The following is a 20,620-nucleotide window of genomic DNA, read 5'->3' on the forward strand; positions in this document are numbered from 1 at the left end:
TGTTGGCAGGAGATGGTCAGTCCGGTGTGGGTTTGCTGGGACTTTTTAAAGCCTCCCAGCTGGAGGAGAGGAGATGGCATCATACATATCTGTTGAAAATGCAGCTTTGCCCTTGACTTCAGCCAGAATTCCTTAGTTTCAGCAGCCAGCAAGCTCAAGGCATCTTTATTTGAGCTGAGGTCCTTGGAAATCACAGCCCAGCTCTTCGTGTCCAAAACACGTCTGAAAGTGCCTTAAAGTGGTGAAAACAGCACAGACCAGACCATTTGGAAGTCGAGTTTCTGAAAGGACATGTCCGTGGGAGCTGCACCATACTGCAGGTGGGTCCTGGGCATGGACACAAAAGGCTGTAGAGAAAGATGTTCAGTATAGATAGAAAATATTTGCAAAATATTTTCTAGAATTCAGCGAGTTCATCTGAGGGACAGGAAAGGATGGGACAGGATGGGACAGAGCAGAATAGAATAGTTCAGCAGGAAAGAACCTTTCATGAGTCCAATTGCCTTTCATTTGTTGCCATACACGTGGATTATGTCTTCCCGAGCCGACAAAGTCACAGCGTATCACTGAGGGCGTTAGTCAAACGGCTCACAAACACTGCAGCGCTCGGGGCAACATCTCCCTGCCTGGAAGCCCGTCCGACGGCGCGGGGCAGCCGCAGCTCACCGCATCCCCGCTAAAACCTGCTGTCTGGCTTTCCGTTCTAAGCCGAGCTGAGAACGGATGCGGCCGCGGGACGGCAGCGGCGAGAGGCACGCGTTCGCGGAACGAACCCGACGGCGGAGACTCGCTCTCCCGCTCACGGTGGGATGGAGCAAAACCGAGCCCCCGCCGCAGGGAGGCGGAAGCCGCCCCACGCCCCGCGGCCGCCCCGCACGACGCAGACCGCGGCCGGCGGAGCAGCGAGCGGGGCGGTGCCGGCCCCCACCTCTCCGCCGCCCGCTCCGGACCTCCGGGCGCATCCCGCCGCCGCCGCGCGGTGTCGCCGTCGGACAGCGCTGCCGCCCGCCCCGGCCCCGCTCCGGCCCCCCCGCCCCGCCCCGGGCCGGGCCGCGGCACCGCCCGGGGGAGGGGGCGGCGGGAGCCCCCCGAGCCGCGGCGGGGAGGAGCGGGCGGCGGCGGCCGGAGCGGCCCCGGCGGGGCCGGGCGGAGCGCGCATGGAGCGGCCGGGGAGCAACGGGAGCTGCTCGGGCTGCCGGCTGGAGGGGGGTCCGGCGGCGCGGGCGGCCAGCGGCTTGGCGGCCGTGCTGATCGTCACCATCGTGGTGGACGTGCTGGGCAACGCGCTGGTCATCCTCTCGGTGCTGAGGAACAAGAAGCTCCGCAACGCCGGTGAGCGCGGGCGGGCGGGGGGCGGCGGGCGGAGCGGCACCGTGCCCGGGGCTCCGCCGCCCCGCGGGATGGGCTCCGGCCCCGCACGGCGGCGCTGCCCCTCTGGGCGCGGGGCGGTGCGGGACGGGCGGTGCGCACGGGCGCTGGGTGGTGGGGCCGCCCGCAGCTCCCCGCCGGCCCCGAGGTGCTGCCCGAGCTGCTCGGACTCACTGTCTTTTTTTTTTTTTTTTTTTTGTCTTTTTTTTTCCCCCCACGTCGCTTTTTTTTTTTTTTTTCCTTTTGTTTTTTCTTTTTTTTTTTTCTTTTTGTTCTCCAACTTCTTCGAAGTTTTGTCTCCCAGAGACAGCTGCAAATAAAGGAGCCCGTCCTCCGGTCGCGATCCAGGTAAAGCCCTCATCGGTTTCGAGGAGAAGAGAGCCGGGAAGGAGCAGGGGAAGCAGGCGGCGGTAGCGGGTCCTCTCAGGCAGCGGTGCGGAGGGGCTGCACGCACAGCTCCCGCTGCACGCACAGCTGCTGCTCCGCCAAACGCGGGCTGCGACGTCCCCACCGTGCGCCCAGCGGGTGCTTCGTGAAGCTGCTGAGCTTCGGGTGACCGAGTGGCAGCAGAGCAGAGCTCGTGCACGGTGCTTTGAGAGTCTGCTCTGATGCTTTGCGCGTTGGCTCACGTAATGAGTTAATCTAGGAAAGTGATAACGGTGATACTGCTGTTAACCGTTCTATGTTTGTTGAGCGTCCTCCTTTTTGCCTTCGAAGTTGTGTTGTTTGAGGATATAGGTACATAAAATGCTCCGAGGGGAGCTGCACGCAGGCTGCACGGTGCTGCTAAGGGTACATTGACTGCTTTTACAGCCGGAGACATCGAGCGACCTTTACTTTTATAGCTTGTTAAATGGTTTGGATGAAATGTCTCTAGTATTTATAACAAGAGAAAGTTAAAAGCATTCTGGAGATGCTGACCTCTCCATCTTCTGTAGATATGGAGTTACTCAATAGAGCTCCATACAAGTAGGGGCTGTACCAGTAACGGATGGGACAACATCTGATGATTCCTGGCAGCACAGCGTGGCTGCTGGCTGGGGCAGGGCGGGGGGCAGCAGCCCTGCCACTGAGGCGCTGTGTTTTCACCGGCACGAGGAAAGTGCCAAACATTCATTACATTTTCCATTGTCTTCAGCTTTGTTTCAGAACGTGAGTGGTGTGAGCTTGTGGGTGGTGGGAAGGACAAACAGAGCCCCCAGACAGCCGGTGGTTTGTTGTCAGCTTGGGAAGTGGAACGAGTGGATCGAGAACTGCTGCTTTCATTGCCTTTCACTCTGTTCACTCCTTGATCACTTTGCATGTTGTGACACTGTCTCCCCTGTGAGCTAAGTTAAAGTTACCGCAGAGTGGAGAATGACTTTCCCTTTGCATGATACTGGAGATATTTTCAAAATCTTCCTCCTGCGTAGCAGGTCTGCTCTCTGAGAAAGCCCCAGGAGCCACGGTTGAGGCCAGCAGGGTGAAGCCTCATTAGCCATCCTGGGCGGATGGTGTGCACAGAGCCTGAGGTGCTCACTTCAGAGCAGCAGCTGGTGTCAGGAGCCCTGTCCTGCTTTGGTGTTGTGGGTGTGTTGGGGATGCCACTGGAGGAGCTCAGCAGCAGGGGAGGGCTGTGGTCGTGCAGGTAGTGGTGGTCCGAAGTTCATTAAGGTAACACATACAAGCGTCACCTGATTGTCATCTTGTTTGGCTGAGAAGACTGTGTGTGTGGAGGATGCTCACACCAGGATCAGATCCTGCTGCCCCTTGGCCCCTGGGCAGTGCTGGGAGCAGGGCTGGGCATGGTGCGCCGTCTGGTTGGAAGTCCTTTGAGCAAAGGCTTTTCCTGCTCCTGTTGAAGCCTAAACTAAGCCAAGCAATAGATGGTAAAGATGCCACTGTGGATGTGGCAGCTCTCGCCAAATCCTGGTTGCACCCAGCCCTGTTGCTGGAGCAAGCTTATAGGGGATCCAGAAAAACAGCTGCAGTGTTGTCCACTTGGAGCCAGGGCTGTACCCAGGCCGAGCTGGACCAGACTGCGCTGTGGAGCTGGCACTGCACAGTGTGTGATCGCTGTCGTGGGGATGGGGTTTGGTCCTGGGCTTCTCTGCCCAGGACTTGGCACAGTGCAGTGGGTGTGTGCTTGGTTGCCAGCAGTGTCTGCCTGGGGCACAGAGCAGTTGCCCAGCACTGGATGAGTGCAGAAGGTGATGGCTGTGGGCAGAGGAGACCCAGACTCATGGAGAGCTCTGGGTTTCCCCAGCAGTGTTGGTTCAGCCTTTACTTCCCTCTAGTAACACCTGGACACCCATGTGTGTGGTGCTGCTCATGGAGCCAGGGAGCTTCAAACAGGATCACAGGCTTCGGTCTGTGTGTTCAGGGTGCAGGACACTGAGAATGCTGAGGTGAGGGGCATGTATGAGGCAGAGCTCTGCTCCTCTGGCAGGAGAGGTGTCCACGTGCCTTTATGGAGGCAGATCAGGAGGAGTGAACTTTTTTGGCAGCTGAAAGCCTTCGCAGTCTGACCTCTAAAACTGTCCAGGAGAAACCACTGCTTCTGCTTTCCCTGTGGGAAGGAGGACGTGTCAGATGGGAGGTGATACTCCCCGTGTTGTTGCTAGATGGAGCTCAGAGGGCTGAGCGTAACTTCAGACCCGCGTGGGAAATAGTGAGTGCATTACATGGCTTTGCAGCCACACGGCCGAGTGGGAGCTGCTGCGTATCTGAGCGCGCAGGTTGTCATTCGTGGGTCCTTGAAGCTTTACGAATGTGAAAACTCTACTAAGAAATAGTCAACATTTTAAAAGAATTAGTCTGTTCTTTGGGCAGAGGCTCTGGATATGCACTTCCGTAGCTCTCCTGAACTTTGTGCAAACAGAGGCACGCAGCCAAAATGTGCATTCTTTGAAAACCCAGTGCAGCCTGGAGCTTCCCCACGGAAAGCTGCTCTGCTGCCTCGTGGCTCCTTGGTAGAGACATGGTCTGTGGCTGTGCCGAGCCTTCATGGGGCACTCAGTGTGGATGTAACTCCACCAAGGCCCCGGGGCTCCGCCAGCACTGTGTCCCCTGGCAGCACACACAGCCAGTGCTTGTGTTGTGCGGGGGGTTTTGTGGGAGGCTGTCACACCAGCCCAAGTCAAGTGCCACGCACAAGTCTGCGCGCGTTATGTCAGCACGGTTACCTTTGTCAGCCAAATGTGTCGTCTCACAGAAGCCCTCGGATGGGTCTGACAGGCCCTCCTCCCGCAGAGCTGTGCTGACCAGCACTAATTGCGTTTCCATCTCCAGTCCTGTGCTGCTTGCTCTGCCCTCTGCCTGACTCTGCGGGTTATCAGCCCGCGCTTCCTGGGTCAGCCCTGAGCCGCCCGAGAATGTTGGCACGGCGCGAGCGTTTGTGTTTGAGTGGGCTTTTATTTATTGTTCCAGGACCTCCGGAACTTCCGCACTGCCCTGTGACATGTTTCTCTGCTTTCTTTTCCAAAGGTCGTTCTTAGGGATTTGGGGAGCTCCCTTGCGTGGCCCCACTTCTAGTTCTGCAGACCTGAAAGACGTGCAGTAGTGTTGAATACTTTTCCCACTTGCTTCTGGAGTTCAGAGAACTTGGTTCTGACTGAAACATAGATAAGTCATTCATATCTGCAAATGTAAAGAGAAATGCTTCTGCTTTATACTGGCTGTACGTTTTTACTATCAGCCTGTTGCATTGACAGATGGTTGCTTTTTTTCCTGATGTACCTGTAGCCATTATTTCTTGTCATACTGTTCAGCTTGCTCTACAAAATGTGTTATTTCCAGCTATTAATTGTGTAGTGGATTTTCTATTTGTTACTTATTTATTTCTTCTTTTGGCTCCCGTCCCGATCCTTATTTTAAGCAAAGTAAATTTTTTTGAATGTGGCATCGCTCCTTTTGGAAGGAGGAGAGCTCTGCTGAAGTCTCTTTGAACATCTCCCATTGAACACTGCCACATTTGTTTTTATTTAGGTGTTTTGGTTCAGTTATTTTTGTGCCTGGTTGGTTGTGGTTTGGGGAAATTGACCTTTTAGAGGCATCATGTTGGTCCATGTTCTGTTTTTGTATCTCGTATGCATTTGGGAGCTGTGACTTGTTTCCTCCCAGCTCCTGCAGGATTTCCCTGTCCTAGAAAGCTGCCGATTCCATGTAGGTGGTTTGAGAGTATTTTTTTTTCTTCTTTTTTTTTTAGCACCACAAACCCTCCAGCATCTGCTACAAGCCTGAGATGACATAATTTCTCTCTGTACAGCATAGACAGCTGCTTTAAGGAACTGCTCACCTGTTCTGCCAGTTCGTGGCGCAGCTCCCACCATGGGCACCCATCTCTCCTGGCCCTCTTGGACGCGGGGCTCTGTCAGGGGACTGCAGCTCCCTGCTGGGCTCAGCCTGGGAGAGATGCTGCTGGTCAGCCCTTTTTCTTGCTTCGGCGAGGCTGTAGCAGACAGCAGGCTGTGGGGCAGCACAGGGTTCCCCAGTTTGCCCAGTGGGCTCCGGAAGCAACAGGGTGGGTGTGCTGTGGGGAGGTGGTGGTCCGTCCTGGGGCAGTGGTCTGTCTGGAGCCTCCTGGGCACGATGTCCTGGCTCTGTGCCATGAGCAGCAGCAGTCCCTGCAGGTGTTCTGCTAAGTACTGCTGCAGTTGTGGCTGCAGGTCTTAGGTTTCTTCCAGCTGAGTGAGGACCCTTCTTTCAGTGCCTCCTGGCAGCCTGGCAGCAGCACCAGCACCTCCTGCCTTGCAGCCCTGACTCCTGCCTCCCCCGGTCCCTCAGCAGATGCCCACATCTGCGTGCTGCTCTGCCACGTGGCTGCGGTGCTGGGAGGAGAGGTGTGCAGCAGGGCACAGGGTGGGCTCCTCATCCTCCTGCACAGAATGTCCAGCATGCGGAGAGGCAAAACCAGAATGTGCTGGGTGAGCAACTGGCTGATGGGTCAGGTCCAAAGTGTCATAGTAAATGGAGTTCCATCGAGCTGGCGGCTGGTCAGTCCCCAGGGCAGTTCTCTTTATTGTCTTCTTGACTTGAATGGAGAACTAGAAGGTGTTTTGAGTAAGTTTGCTGATGTTGAGTGCAGAGAGGCCTCTGGAGTGATCCAGACAAACGAGAGAGCAGGGCAATCAGTGGTTGTGTTCAATTTAACAAGAGCAAGTGCTGGATGCTGTGTCTGGGAAGGAGCAGCCCTGGCTGAACGTGCAGCACAGGGGATGGGATGCTGCAGAGTGAACTGGGGGTCTTGGCCAACAGCAAGGGGAACGTGAAGGGGCCATGGGGAGGCCTCATGGGGCTGTGGGGAGGCTTCATGGTGACCCAGCTGCTCACAGGGAGGCCTCGGAGAGCCCTGCTGTGACACAGCGTTCTCAGGACAGGCTCTGTGTGGAGCAGGACGTGCCCACAGCACAGTATGATGCCCCAGATGAGTTGTGCTACCTGGTGCTGCAGGTCTGTGCCTCTAATTGGGAGACCTGCATCAGACTCGTCTGCATCCTCTGCGGGCTCTGCTCTCTCAGCTTTGCCTTTTAGCCTGGGAGGCCACAAAGAAAGCTTGTTTCTGTGTGGTGTCAGGAAGAGAGAAGGTGGGCATACGCACTCTGTTTACTTTTTTTTTGCTTTTTTTTTTTTCCATTTCCTTTGCATTTTGTTTGCTTTTCTTTCTCCACTTCGGATGGGTAATGTTTAATCCCATCCAGAGGCCGTGGCAGAGCGCAGCAGGAGGATGGGGCCATGCCCTGGGCTGGGGGTGAGGAGGGCAATGCTGTGCTGTGCTGTACGGCCCCGCGGTGATGGCACCGCTCTGTGCTTTCTGACATTCAGCCATTCCTGTTCCCGAACATTGGAAGTTTGGGTTCAACCAGCGACTCGGTGTCTTCTGAGACCGTCCGCTCAGTGTCTTCTGCAGACCCTCCGGTCTGGGTGTCTTAAATGATGCTAATTAGCACCGCCTTTGGGCACAGTCCCCCTGTTGCACCAGCTTGAGGGTGGCCAGACACCCTGGACTCGCTGATGGGTGCTGGGCAGCCAGCCCTGATCCACCCAGAGCTGTCAGCGCGCTCTGCTCACTGCAGGACAGCTGTGGTGACCATGGCACAAGTCTGGGTGGGCACCAAAAGGCCGAGCAGTGCTGCCTGCTGCAGCCTGCCCAGTCTTTTTGCAGGACGATCAGATGGGAGCCAGGCAGCAGCCTGCAGAGTGCCAGGTGAGGGGCTTCTGTGCAAGGAAACCAGGGAGTCAGTCTTGCCCTGCTTAATTGGGACAATGAGCTAACCAGCTAATGAGAGGAGCCTTCTTGGTGTGGCTTTACCCTCGGAAACTGTTAATTAAAATCTTGGTAAATTCCAACCTAGACAAAGCCTCTGCGATTAGTGTGGGAGCAAGAAGTAACCGGTGGGTGAACACCAGCATTGTGTCCCTCAGCACAGGCACTGCCTCCTCCGCCTTCTCTGCAGAGTCTTTAAAATAATGCATTTGCTTTGGAATAAATTATACAGAAATGGAAGCGGAGCAGCGGGCGAGCAACAAGTAGGTCTTACAAGGAGCGAGACTATTTCTGCCTTCCCGCGGTGGCATCTGTCCTTCCTTATTTACATTCTGACTGCAGTTCTCTCCTATCCGCTTCCTTTTTTGAGACATTTTTTTCCCCAGGGTAGGCTGCAGATCTTGATTGTTAACCTTACAGAGCAGTTTGCAGCTGCTGGGGTGCTCACACTGCATTGATGAACCAGTCCTTCACCACTTTCTTACCTTCAGAAGAGATGCTGTTGTCCATTTGCTCTGAGTGTTGAAAGATGCCCACTTTTCCTTGCACGGGGATGAAATCAAACAAGCAGGCTCCGACACTTTTCCTGCAGTGCAGTCCTGGTTTGTAGACAGCCACTTTTTTCATTTCTTTTCAGTATGAAAATTATATTGCAATTACACGGCAGTTAAATATGTGTCATTTCTTGTCAGCAGTGTATCTGGGAAACTTATAAAGTCTTTTCCTCTTCTTCCGTGGTTAATTTTGCTTAAGACCTGCTTTGCAATGAAGTCACTGGAGCCAGGCTTTTTTACTTTAGAAAGTGGAGGAAATACTGCAGATTAATAGGAGATATTTTATTAACGTCACCACGGGGGAAGCCTGATGCAGATTTTATCAGCAGAAATTTTATGCTGCCTGGCAGACTTCCTCCCGATTTTTGAGTGAGTCTGAGCGGAAAGGTTTGCTTGAATACAGCCTTGAACTTGAGATTGCCTGTAAGCTTTATTGAGATCCAAGTGTGCACATATCGATGTTAAGAGTTTAGAAGAAACCATCAGTAAGATATCACTGTAGTTGGTGTTTTAATTTATATATCTGTTCTGAATAACTTTGCTCCAAAAGCTTCTATTTACATTTCAATTGATTGTCTGTGGCAACCAGCCAGTGGGACACTGCGCTGAGCAAAAAGTGCCCGTGCACCAAACACGTGGGGTTATCGAGTCGTGGGTAAATCAGTGCTTCACATGGCAGTAACGATAGTGCCCATTTAAAGAAAATGTGCCTTGTAATTCAGAGTGTTTCAGAACTAATAATTACATTCTTAATCGCCAGGAGGCAATGTTTCGTTCCCTTGCTGCCGAGGAAACCTTAGTGATGCAGGTTTTACACTTCCCTAAGGTGTAAGGCTCTCATTTCTCCAAGGCAATCATACTGGACGTGTGCTGTTGTGTGGGATTATTCCCCTCTACTGAATGGGGAAAATAAAAGGTTGTAAATTTGGCCCTGTGTGTTGTTTAGAATGAGAGTGGTTTGACTTATTTCTGCAGCAAGGTTTCCTGTCATTCCTGTAGAGCTCTTTGCAGCAAGCACGGAGCTGACACTTGCTCTCACAACGTCTTGTACAATGGATGCAGCTTGGGACATTCTGTATATGATGGGGGCTCTACTCCAGGCAAGGCTGCACCTGACCTGGTTTGCCAGGGCATCTGCAGGGACTGCCAGGCTTCTGCATTGGTTTGACACTGGCAGAGCCTCAAGCCCCAGGCAGCCATCACCCATGCAGCAAGGCTATGGCTTTGTTGGAGATCCTTGAGCTGACACCAAGTTAGGCTTATGTGATGCAGGCTTCTCTTGGAAGAGACTCATCAAGATTCGTCTGCTTCGTCAGGGTGTGTTTTTGTTGAATCAGTTGGGTTTTCTGGCCTGGGTTTGCGCCTGGGCCCTGGCAGCATCGTCTCGTGTAGACACAGCACCTTCCCTCCCTTCCAGGTCTCAGCTGCTGCTTTTCACCTTATCTCCTCCTGCAGTTAGCTTCATTAACTTGGCCAGTGAAAGCTTTATGCGTCAAATTTGTAAAATTTTCTTGCATATTTACCGTTTAAAAATGAGTGCTCTCATTAGAAAAGCGAGCGTGTTGTATTAATATTACTTGTGTTAATACTACGTGTGTTAATGCTATGTGTATTAATACGACATGTGAGCGTGGAGTGCCTGGCTGCCTGTCAGGAGGACACTCCCTGGGGCACGCTGGCTCACCGCAGCCCAGTGTGTTCTCTGGGAGGCAGCTGCTGCTGCTGGCAGTGGGACAGGGGACAGATGACCCCCAGCTCTTCTGAGAGCGCACGTGAAACCTCTGGTCTGCACGGAGTTGTCCAACATAGTAAGTATGGATCTTATTTACTTGGCTTTCTGAATGCTTTTCGATTCTGGTGGTACTCGATGTCCAAGACATTGTTTAATATGGAGGTGAAAGTGCAGGATGCTTAAGCAAAAGGAGAACAATCAAAATACACAAAACTTCTACAGCTTATCCAAGACGTGTATTGCAGCCCTTTGCCTCAGGGCTCTGTGTCATTTCTGGGAGGGTCTGTGATTTATTCCATTCAAAATACTGTACACATTCATCCCAATTTAGAGAGAAAATTTGAAGTGGGGGAGAATTTAATGCTACCTTATGTGCAAGCACTTTATGCAGTTTTGATTTTGTGTGGTGCTTTGTGCTCTTTCCCCTCCTGAAACCTGAAAATTAGATGGTTCATACGCAGGATGTGATGAGGGGTTGAAGAACAGAAAAGACCCAGAAACAAGAGCTTAACTTGTGATGTTCCCTGCACACTGTTGTTAAATACATCTGTCAAAGCCATCCTTTAAGGCTGCGCTCCCGATGTTGCTGCTGCAGAAGCAGTGAGATGGGTTGCACTCCCTCCAGGAGCTGCCCTGCTGGGAAAGTCCCTGTGAGAGGGGGAATCGCCTGGGGACCTCCTGTGCTGAGAGGGGAAGTGATGCAGTGGGTTTGGCTGCACCCAGGTCTGGCTCTTCCCTGTCCTTTGAAATATAAAAGAAAGCAACAAGGGCCAAAGTGGAAATGAGAGGAACAGTAGGAGCTGTGGGATGTGGATTTATGGCTCTCGTAATAGGACTTGTGTTTGCAGATATTTTTCTGCTTTTCCCAGTAAGGTGCAGCAGCCCAATTCTGTTCTCCACAAGAGAAGGATCATTTATGCTCTCAGCACGGATGCTATTTCCAATTTTCCACATCCCGTCAGCGTCTTAACGGTCTCTTGTGAGGATAAAGTGTGTTTATTTTTTTTCCCGATGAGGTTGTGTGGTGTCCTCCCATGAAGGCCTCTGTGATCATGTATCTCTGGGAAATGAGAGCAGATAGGTAATCACTTGTGTGATATCATGTGCCGGAGTCTGAGCCTGTGCAATGAACACCCCATGAGCTACAGAACTGCAAAAGTTTGTGACTTCTCATCTGGCCTTTATCCAATATCTAGTTTTGTCTTGGATGTTATATGGGTAATGAAATATATTTTGCATTATGTCATTCTAGTTTCCAGAATGTATCTCCGGAGCATTGGTAAACTCTGAATGCTATTATCCTGGATAGGGGATTGGAAAATTTCTCAGATGCTTTCATAATGACTATTAATGATAATTATAAGCGTATCATTTTTAGGCTCTTGAATTTGTATCTGCTGGATGTTTGTTTGACTGTTGCAATAGCCACAAGCGTTGATGTAAACAAAAGACCACATCCATGGAAAACAGTCTGTGAATAGGCAGGAGACGGCCCTGCACTGTGGAGCAGAGCTTTGCTCCCCTGCTTTTACATAGTGTCACCAGAGCTGCTACCTTCCCTACACATTTTCACTTTCACAGCGCATCAGCTTTGCCTTCCTTCGCAAACCCCAGCGTGGATAAAGATCCCAATATCACTTTTTCATTCAGCATGCACATTTGCTGGAGATCATGTGAGGGAGGAGGTAACTGCAGGACATGGAGGCATGTCTGTGATGCAGGAGGGTCCCAGTACCCACAGCAGGGTCATGGAATGGAGCAGAGAACCTATGAATGCTGGCTTCAGTGGCTCATGTGAAATCTTTCCTGGCCTTCCCGGTGTTCTCAGAGCCAGAGCTGAGCCCTGTGCTGCTGCTGCTGTGGGTCTTGCCTTGTGCGTGGCAAAGGAGAGTGTGACATCCTGCAGTCCTGCACAGCCTCAGCTACCTTCAGCTTCACCAAAGAATGGAGAGGGCTTGGCATCGCAGCAAAATACTCTGCCCTGCAGTGCTCATTCAGAAGCCCTCGGCTGGTTGATGTGCTGGCAGTGATATTCCCTGAAGCACCAATGTGCACACAGTGCTTCCAGAATGCAGGACGGGGAGTGCAGGCTGTGCACTGGGGTGCCAGGCAGCCAGAGTCTGCATGGACACTGCCAGCCCTCCCATTTTCATGTTTCTGAATTGCCAAGTTTCTCTTTTGTCTCGGGTGGAACAACGCAGACCCGGCTCCAACAAGCAGTCCACCTTCAATGGCCTGATAAATTGTCCTTAATTTTCTGGAATAGGTTAATGTCATTTAGGTGAGGGGAAGCAAAAAGAACAGGCTTCTCAGGATACTGCCAAATCAGAAGATTAAGTCAGCATCAGATCCATTAGCGAACCAATTTGTCTGTGCTGGCTAGCACTACTTCAGCCTCCTTGTCTTGCTTTTTCTTTCTCAAGTGGCAATTTAGGTAACCCTCAACCTTTCTGCCATACTGAGGCATTACGCAGTGATTGTTCCACTTAAATCTGGGCTTGCTGCCTTCCTAATGTATGTATTTTTGCAGGTTTAGCTTATTTATTTGTACTACGGCAACTACTTCTTCTGCAAAGGGAGTGTTTCTCCAAGAGCTCGTGGGACTGAATTCCTGGAGCATGCAGTCCTCATCACTGCAGTACAGGGCATGCTGTCACAAAGATGTTGTTGCCTCTATTATTCGCACACTTGTGCCCCATAGCAGTCAGTGCCAGCTTCCCCTCAGGAGCCCTGTTCCTGGGCTCCTTGGTGGGCCTGTACTTGTCTCACCAGTCTTCGTTTCCTCCGTTTTGTTTCCTGTGGATTAGGGCCTCAACACAGAGGCTGTGCTATCAGCTGAAGTCTAAACTGTGATGGAGATTTTCTCCGCTGCTGGGATGTTTGTAACGTGTCTGTCTGCGGGTTGTTCGCTGATTTGGAGCGTGCAAGTTCCAAAAGACATCTGTGCTGTTGCTGCTGCCTTTGCTAATCCTGCTGAAGCATCTGGGGCTTGGAGGAGACTTCTGCAAATAACTCCATGCCCACAATGAGACATGCAGTTTTCCTCCTTGAGGCTGAGGGATTAAAGGTGGGTTAGTTCAACCTGACACTGGCAGCGACTTCTCACCAGCATTGTTATTACCTCTGATTTTTCTGTTTTGAGCGTCATCCATACAAAAGTTGAGCTAATCCCTGAGCTCCGAAATGAAGCCAGTTTTCCCACAGGCCAATTCTGCATTGTGTATGTATGAACTTGTTCCATGGTCTGTAGTTTCCTGGAAAACTTGGGTCACCCTATACCTTTTAAATGAGTGTGATCACAAACAACATCCCCGCTCTGCTGAAAACCATTGTTTCCATTGTGTAGAAACCTTTTTTTTTTTTTTTTTTTTTTAACGAGTCATCCACTCTTCTATAAAATGGGAATGAAACTGGCCTTCAGGAATAAAAACGACCAGGGAAAGGCAGACATTGTGGTCAGACAGACTTCATTTCTCTAGGGAATGGATAGGAAAAAAGAGGAGAACTGATACTCTGAGGTGTGTACACAGAAGGGTGAGTGTCTGCTGGGCTGGGGGGGCAGCTCTCTGTGCTGTCTCCCAAGGAAGAAGGTGGTGAACCAGGTAACCTCTCCGCATCCCTTCAGCCACGTTTTATGCAATTCTGTGATTACCAGAATAGACTTGCTGGAAGATGACATTGTTGTAAACGCTGCCGTTACCCAAAAGCGGCCCCTGCGTATGCTTCAGCTTGTGTCTGTCTTTGGGCAGCCTGAGAAGCTGTGGCATGTAGCATCACAGTGACTCACAGCGCTGCGTCCTCCACAGTGGCCGCTCCGTCGGAGGATTGTGCAGAAAATGCTGACTAAAAAAAAAAAAAGTCAATAATTTGTGCTTCCATGTCCTTCCCTTGTGCCTTGCCTGGGTGTGTTGTGCACCTAGAGCACCATGCAGTGCAGTGCTGGCAGTTTGAGCCGTGCCATTCCTGCCAGCAGTCACACAGTGCTGCTGTTACAGCCAGGGGCACAACACCGTACTGCTGCACGCCGGTGCCAGAGCTCTCTTTCCTGGCAGGTGAGCATGTGTTCAGTTTCAGGAAGCCCAGAGGTGCGTGTGAACTCTTAGTTAAAGCGGGGCCGCTGGGAGGCGTGCAGGCAGCAGGAGCCTGGGGGCAACTAAGCTGATGAGGTTTCTCCTGAGGAGACCTTGGGCAGCTCTGCAGGCTGACGCAGGGCGTGCGCACTGGGGTGCTGGCAGTCCAGGACCGGGCTGTGGCTGTATGCAGTACATCCAGCTTAGAGCATGAATGGTTCTCAAGTGAGAGCAGGGTGCAGCAATCCGTGCTGGAGTTAGTCAGGAGCTCCTCTGGTCTGCACGATTGCCATTGTCATCCTCTCTGCTGCTGGCAGAGCACAGAGCCGAAATGCCAGCAGTGGTTTGCTCAAGGCTGCATGGCAATTACCTGGCAAATTCCTCTCTTGAAACCTCAGTGAGTCTCCTGTCTGTCCCTGTGCTCAGTGCTCCAAAGTGAGGCTGGTCTGAGCGATTCCCTGCAGGACTGCCAGGTGCAGAATTGCAGAGCTCTCAGCACAGCACGCTCCTGCTGGGGGTGGTTAAGTATTTCATTCGGTTTTTCAGTATTTATTTTGGACCTGTTAGAAGCAGAATGCTCCCATCCCCTCTGGAAGTCAGCATCCTTAAGGCAAAACCTATCACTTGGCTTGCAGGATACTTGTCAGTCCTGGGTGCGTTTCATAGTTGATGCTCCAGACCCATCAGCATCCCTTTCTCCCAGTTGGACGCTTGCAGGTTTTTAAGCGATGTTATAACACCAAGTGAATAATGGTGAAATTCATTCTGGCAAGATTTATGACTTTAATATTGGAGGGCTTCAGTGTAATACCAGATGAATGTATTCCTAGGGTTTTAGCCACCGCCTGGGAGTTAACAGTTACCTTTCAATCTGAAATCTTTGCCAGGGTTTTGTGTCACATCTGCACTAATGACACAGTCTTTATAAAAGGTTGAATTTCTTTACATGGTGTTTTGAAACTAAATATGAAAGGGGGAGGGTGGCCCTTAATTTTAACAAGTTCTCATTAGGTTTAGCAGCTGCTGTGATCTCTGTCTCCCCTTTTCGGCTGCATTTGCCACTTTGACTGCGTGTTTCGGGCTGTCAGGGTCTTAAAGGCTTCTAATAAAGTGCGGCACTTTTTTTGTTCCCCACAGCTGTTATTTGTCATTTGATATAAATCTGCCTTGTTACAGTTTTCATTCCCGAACAAATGATAAAAGGACAGTATCAGAAGGCAGCACGGGCATGAGAGCTCCCGCTTTGTTCCTAAGGCAGAGGAAGCCATAGTTCTCCTTCTAAAGGCTTTGTTATGTAGCTGAATTTGGGAAAGACTCTGAACTGTTGGGGGAGACCAAAGAAGACTTCTTGCCCTGTTCTGCCCTTCGCTCCTGCCTCATCCCAATTAGTGACAGCACTCCATGCCCCGCACTCCTGATGCTGAGATGCTGGCGTAGGCTCTGCGTGTTTCATGGTGTGCAGCCAACGTGCTCCTTGGGATATCTGCCTGGGAGTAGCTGTGGTGGCTGGGGCACCCTGCCCTGTGCCAGGCTGCAGCCTGCTGCCCGTGCCGGGGCTCTGTCTTTCCATGCATGTCCTTCCATCTGCTACTGACACTGCAGACCCTGCTCCCTTTGAGCTCTGATGATGCGCATCACTCCTGGGTTCCTTAAAATGCATGCATATATTTGACTGAGCTGTTTCAGGCTGTTGATAGCTTCAAATGCAGTGCAAGGACGGTCCTGCAGGACTGAAGTTGACCTCCTGGCTTTTGGGTGTCAGTTGAGCTGCACAGGTAGGGGCACAACCACTGCGGGTGTGTTCACATCCCCGCCAGGGAAATGCACTCACATTGGCCGTGCTGCCAGCTCTGCTCACAAAGGGCAGGGCGTTTGCTGGACTCCGCTCAGTTTCTCATTAATGTGCAAAGCTCTCACACGTTTCCGGCAATGTGCCAAGCAGATTTTCTGGCAGAATTTCTGCACAGCACTCTGCAGCACGCACTAAACTCGCCTCAGATCTGCCTGTACTGTCTGTGTTCCTAACAGCTTGATACGGGGGCTCCCTTTGGAGAAGGAGGTGGGCAGCATGCTGTGAGTTTTTGTTGCCTACCCTGGGGTCGTGTGTTACTCTCCTGCTGGGGACTAAAAATTCCCAACCTTTCTAACCCTGTCAAAACAGCCCCATCACAGAAAGGTAGTGATATGTGATACTGCAAAAGGTCTAAACGCTTCAAGATGAATGTGTGATACCTGTGTCTGTATTTGGATACAAAGATTTCTGGTAGACACTTCTGTGTTAAGCCCAGCCTTTGTTTCATACTGATGTAGCTCTTTAGTTACTTTGTCACTTTGGAGCTTGTTGATAAAAATGCATCACCAGGGACAGCTAACAACATGGGATTTCAGCAATGAAAGGCAAAAATATCAGTGAATCCTGCTAAGCAGAGGAAATGGAGGGTTACAAATGATTCTGAAGAGACAGGGCGACAGGAATTCGTATCTTACGCTTGACAAATGACAGCTCTTTAAAAATGCTGTTTTTAGACAAGGAAAGCCTAGCAGTAAGGAAGAGGGCTTTTAGAAGTGGCTGAGCAAGTGAGGTTTTTCTTTCAAAAAACTAGGAATCTTGACCACTTCTCTTGCCTTTGGAGAGCAAATGGCAGATGAAAGGGTGTCTTCTAAAGCTGACAGAATTGCAGCACTTCAGTAGCAGAAGGCAGTGTGAAATGCCATTGCTCTTCTCTGCTTTAGCCTGCCTGGGGGAGCTGGCACACTGGCTAGAGGCTGCATTCTTCCCTTGTTTCTAGGCTTGCTCAACCAGCACACGATTAAAACCTCTATTTGCAGCACGTGGGACAGGAGGCTGCTTGGATTTGAGTAAGGCAATGGCCTTCATCTTCAGTACTGAATCTTGCTGGTAACCTTTAGGATGAGAAGCTGTGACTGCAGGGATGATCAACTGACCTCTGGGGTGGCTTTTGGCTGCGTCTCAGGTGGGTTTCTTGCCTGTACCCCAGCCCTGCGGGCGCTGGAGGGGAAGCAGTCTCCCCAGCATTCAGTGACTGGCTTAAATGCAGGGCTGGCATTTGAAGGGCTGCACGAAGTCCTGTCTCTAAGCCTGTGATGGGTGTCATAAGGAGAAAGTTTCATGGTACCACTTTGAAGTATTCTGGTTGGGATGTTAAATAGTTTCAGAGAGAAGAAATCCCTGTGATTTATTTCTTGCTGAGAAAACTTCAATAGAGATAAAAAGAGAAAGGGCAGAAGAGTTTAAGGAGAGACTTAAAAGCCCCATCGCTTGATGGTGATTATGCAACTCTAAAGTAGGTCTGCCCCCATCATTACAGGCAGGAAAGTAGGACTCAGGGTATTTTGGGATTAGGCAACCTCAGAGTTTCTCTGGTTCACACAAATGGCTTTTTTTTCCCCAAAATCTTTTATTCTTTCTGGTGTCTGTTTGTTGTTTTTGCTGAGGTCAAGATGTTGCTTGTGTAAGAGCAGAATCCAGCAGTGCTCTTGTGCTGGAGGCTGTTGGTAGCAGAGGTGTCTGCTCAGCCCCATTGGCTGTGCTCCACGAGTGCAAGATCTCCCATTTACCATGTGTATTTCTGCCTGCACATGTGCCTGCTTATTGAAGGATGTTGTTCCAGTAATCTAAGTGCCATAGTCCCATAAAATCTTATCCTTTTTCATCCAATTGGATATTAGCCACAGTTAGACTTCCTATTGTGATGGGTGTTGGAGCACATCCATTTAAGCCACATTCACACGTGCTTATGTTAGAACAGGTTTAGTGTGGTCTGCTTTTCTCTTTTAATGTCTGCACACATTGCACCTCAGAGATGACTAAATGTCACAAGGCATTGGGAAAAAAACAAAAAACCAGAAGGAGATGTCCTCTTGTAATTCACTTGGGACTCCTCATTCCCAGGAGTTTCTCACATCATCATTGGCTCTTTGTTGCCCATCCTGGACCCAGACTCAACTCAAGTCCTGTAAGCCCTGTGGAATATCTAAAGCAAAGATTGCTGATGATCTGGGAAACATTGTTTTTGGACTCATTTCTGGGAAAAGTAAAAAGGTCCTCCAGGGCTTGCTTTGTCTTTTTTTTTTTTTTTTAATTTTTTTATTGAGGTAATTTTTTCCAGTATCCTTATTATTATTAAATCAACTTGAATTGTTTGCACTGGATTTTGGCCAGAGCAATTGTATCGGAGTCTCTAAAGTGTTCCCAGGTGAAAGTAACTCTGTTTTCAATGGGATTAGTAGCTAGCTGTGAATGAACAGAAGGTGTAGGAAAGATTTGCTTTCACTTTCTGGTCTCCTCCTTACGTGCACTGCTTCTCTCACAGTTCTCATAGCCGTGGCCGGGCCAGCACATGATGGGTTTGTCTTTCTCCATCTGTGGTGCAGGCAGTGTTACTCCTCTCAGCAGACTGTGAAGGCTGGTCGAACAGTAATTGAGGTAGCACAACCGTTTTCTGTGCTGGGAAAGGAAACAGTTTTCTTTAGAATGACTGAGGATGAGAAAAGCAGACAAGCTTTCTCTGGGCATTTAAGCCCATCTCAGCATCTCTGAGCTGAGGATGCTCAGAGCACAGATGTTCTATTTTATCATGTGTACTCAGTGTAACTGTTCTGTTATCTCAAGGTTTTCATTATTATTCCTCTAATCATTGATTTAGACTTAGTCTTTTTATAAATTAATTTTCTTTTATCTAGAAATGGCCTTGGTTTTTATATGACAGCTGACTTATTTTGATGCTAGTCTCTTGTTCTTGCTGGACAGAGTGCTAGAGGCTCAATGCTGTCAGGATCAGTATGTGTTGGAGGACTGTCCTGAGCCTCCGTTAGAAAGTGAAGTTGGATTCAGGGCAGCATTTTGTGTTGTGCTGATCTGTGTCCAGGCTGAGCTTTTCCTCTGTTGTCTGAGTTAAGCTTTCTGGCTCCTGGATTTGGGTGCTGCACAACACTGTCTTATTTCAAGTCCGAGTCTCTAAAATGGTATTCAGGTATATCTTGAAAAGGTCATCTGAATTTAGTACTACAGCATCTCCTGAAGGCTGGAAGTAACTGGCACCAGAGAGCTGACCCCTTTTAAAAATTCTAGAAGAGGAGGGAATTCAATTCATTTTATTCAGCTGAGAGTCAATGTCTACCTTCCATCTGCAACATACCAAGGGCAAATGTGCTGGTGTTTACAATGCTTCCAATGTAATGGTAAGCAATGTAAGGAAAGATAGGAAATCCTGTGAGGATAGGAAGATAGGAAATCTTCCATTTCCAGCCCATTTCCACAGACTGACGAGCTTGGATCTGGCTTTGAAGCTGGCTGGCCTTAGCCAAATGAAAGTTGTGAGTCTCTGGAGTGTAAACATTGCAAATGATTGCTCTTCACTGCACTCAATTAGAGCAGCTGAAGGCATGGCTCAGATATGTTTTTGACAGCAATACAGTTAAAGGTCGTGACCTAAAAGCGTCTAAAATCCAGTCCTCCGCCTAGCAGTGTAAGCAGTTCTTTTCTCTAGCTAGCAGACAAAATAATACATGGAGCAGAAAAAAATGAATGTGATAAAAGCGTGTGGGAACTGGTCCTTTCTACTTCTGTGATTGCGGTGGAATTTCCCCATCCTCCAGAAACAAGGCTTCTGACCAGACAAGAGGGCGAGGAGCTTCCTGCAGCCATGCCACGTGCTGGCAAGGCGGGCTCTGAGGCTTCCAGTCGTGGTGCCAAAGGGATGCTGGGCTGCCATTCCCTCACTCCTCCACAGATGTGGTCCTGCTGCAGGACGGGACAGCACTGAGTGCTCACAGCTTTCCTTTTGGGAATGGTACCTGCAAAACAGGCCCTGGTGCATGCAGTGCTCACTGCTGCTCTCTGAGGTCAAAGTAGTGCGGAGAGAACTCAAAGAACTTTTGCCAGGAAAAAGTTAAATTATCCTGCAGTGTTTTACTTTTGTCTAGGACCTTCACTGTGTCCTTACATAGGATATTTCCACATTCTTTAACCTTACATCGCAAGCATGCTGCGTGCCCCTGGCTGTTCATTACCCTCAGTATCACTTTATGCAGCACAGCCAGAATTTGAGAGAGGCTGGCAGCCCCACTGCCTTGTCTGCCCAGCTGCAGGAGACCGTGCTTTGTGCCCCCTGGATCCCGGGGGAGCAGTGATGTGGGATAATCAATCAGATGCTTTTTTTTCTTTCTCTTGTTTATTCCTGTCTTGGAACAGGCTTCCCAAATACCTGAATGAAATTCTCAATTAGAATTTATGGATTAATGAATTAAGCAGCAAGGTTTTTTCCTGTTGCCTGGACCTTGGGGAGGGCTTCTCAGATTTTTGCTTGGGCTCTCCTGTCAAACAATTTCCATGTCAAAATGTCAGTCTGGATTTTATTTGCCATTTTGTTGCCATGTGTGCGATGCTTGCAGGGCAAGCTCCCCAAGCAGCCCAGAGCTTGTGTGGAACAGCAGCGCTGAGCACAGACCCTGCAGGAGGCTGAGCTGATGCTCTCTGAGTGGGCACTTACTTTGTGCCCTGCAGTCATCCCTCGCAGCTCCTGATGCTGGAGATGCTCATCAGTGAGGGCTGCAGGTCCGGAAGCCACAAGCACCACAGTATTGTGATCAGTCCAAAATCCAAAACAGCTGCATGTGACAACATGACAGA

General features: G+C 50.2%; 1 protein-coding gene across 3 annotated transcripts in view; it reads left to right on the forward strand.

The window, feature by feature from the left end:
• Positions 1-1,146: 1,146 nt before the first annotated feature.
• The window catches only part of GPR50 (G protein-coupled receptor 50), a 28,569-nt gene continuing 9,095 nt past the window's right edge, over positions 1,147-20,620 (forward strand). For all 3 annotated transcript variants that reach the window (XM_031602760.2, XM_090150068.1, XM_090150067.1), the window contains exon 1: positions 1,147-1,332. In XM_031602760.2, the coding sequence (XP_031458620.1) occupies positions 1,158-1,332 (175 nt within the window). In that variant the 5' untranslated portion in view covers positions 1,147-1,157. The remainder of the gene's footprint in view (positions 1,333-20,620) is intronic.

The sequence above is a fragment of the Phasianus colchicus genome, chromosome 14, assembly GCF_987193195.1.
Source record: "Phasianus colchicus chromosome 14, bPhaCol1.hap1.1, whole genome shotgun sequence".
In the NCBI taxonomy this organism is placed as follows: Eukaryota; Metazoa; Chordata; class Aves; order Galliformes; family Phasianidae; genus Phasianus; species Phasianus colchicus.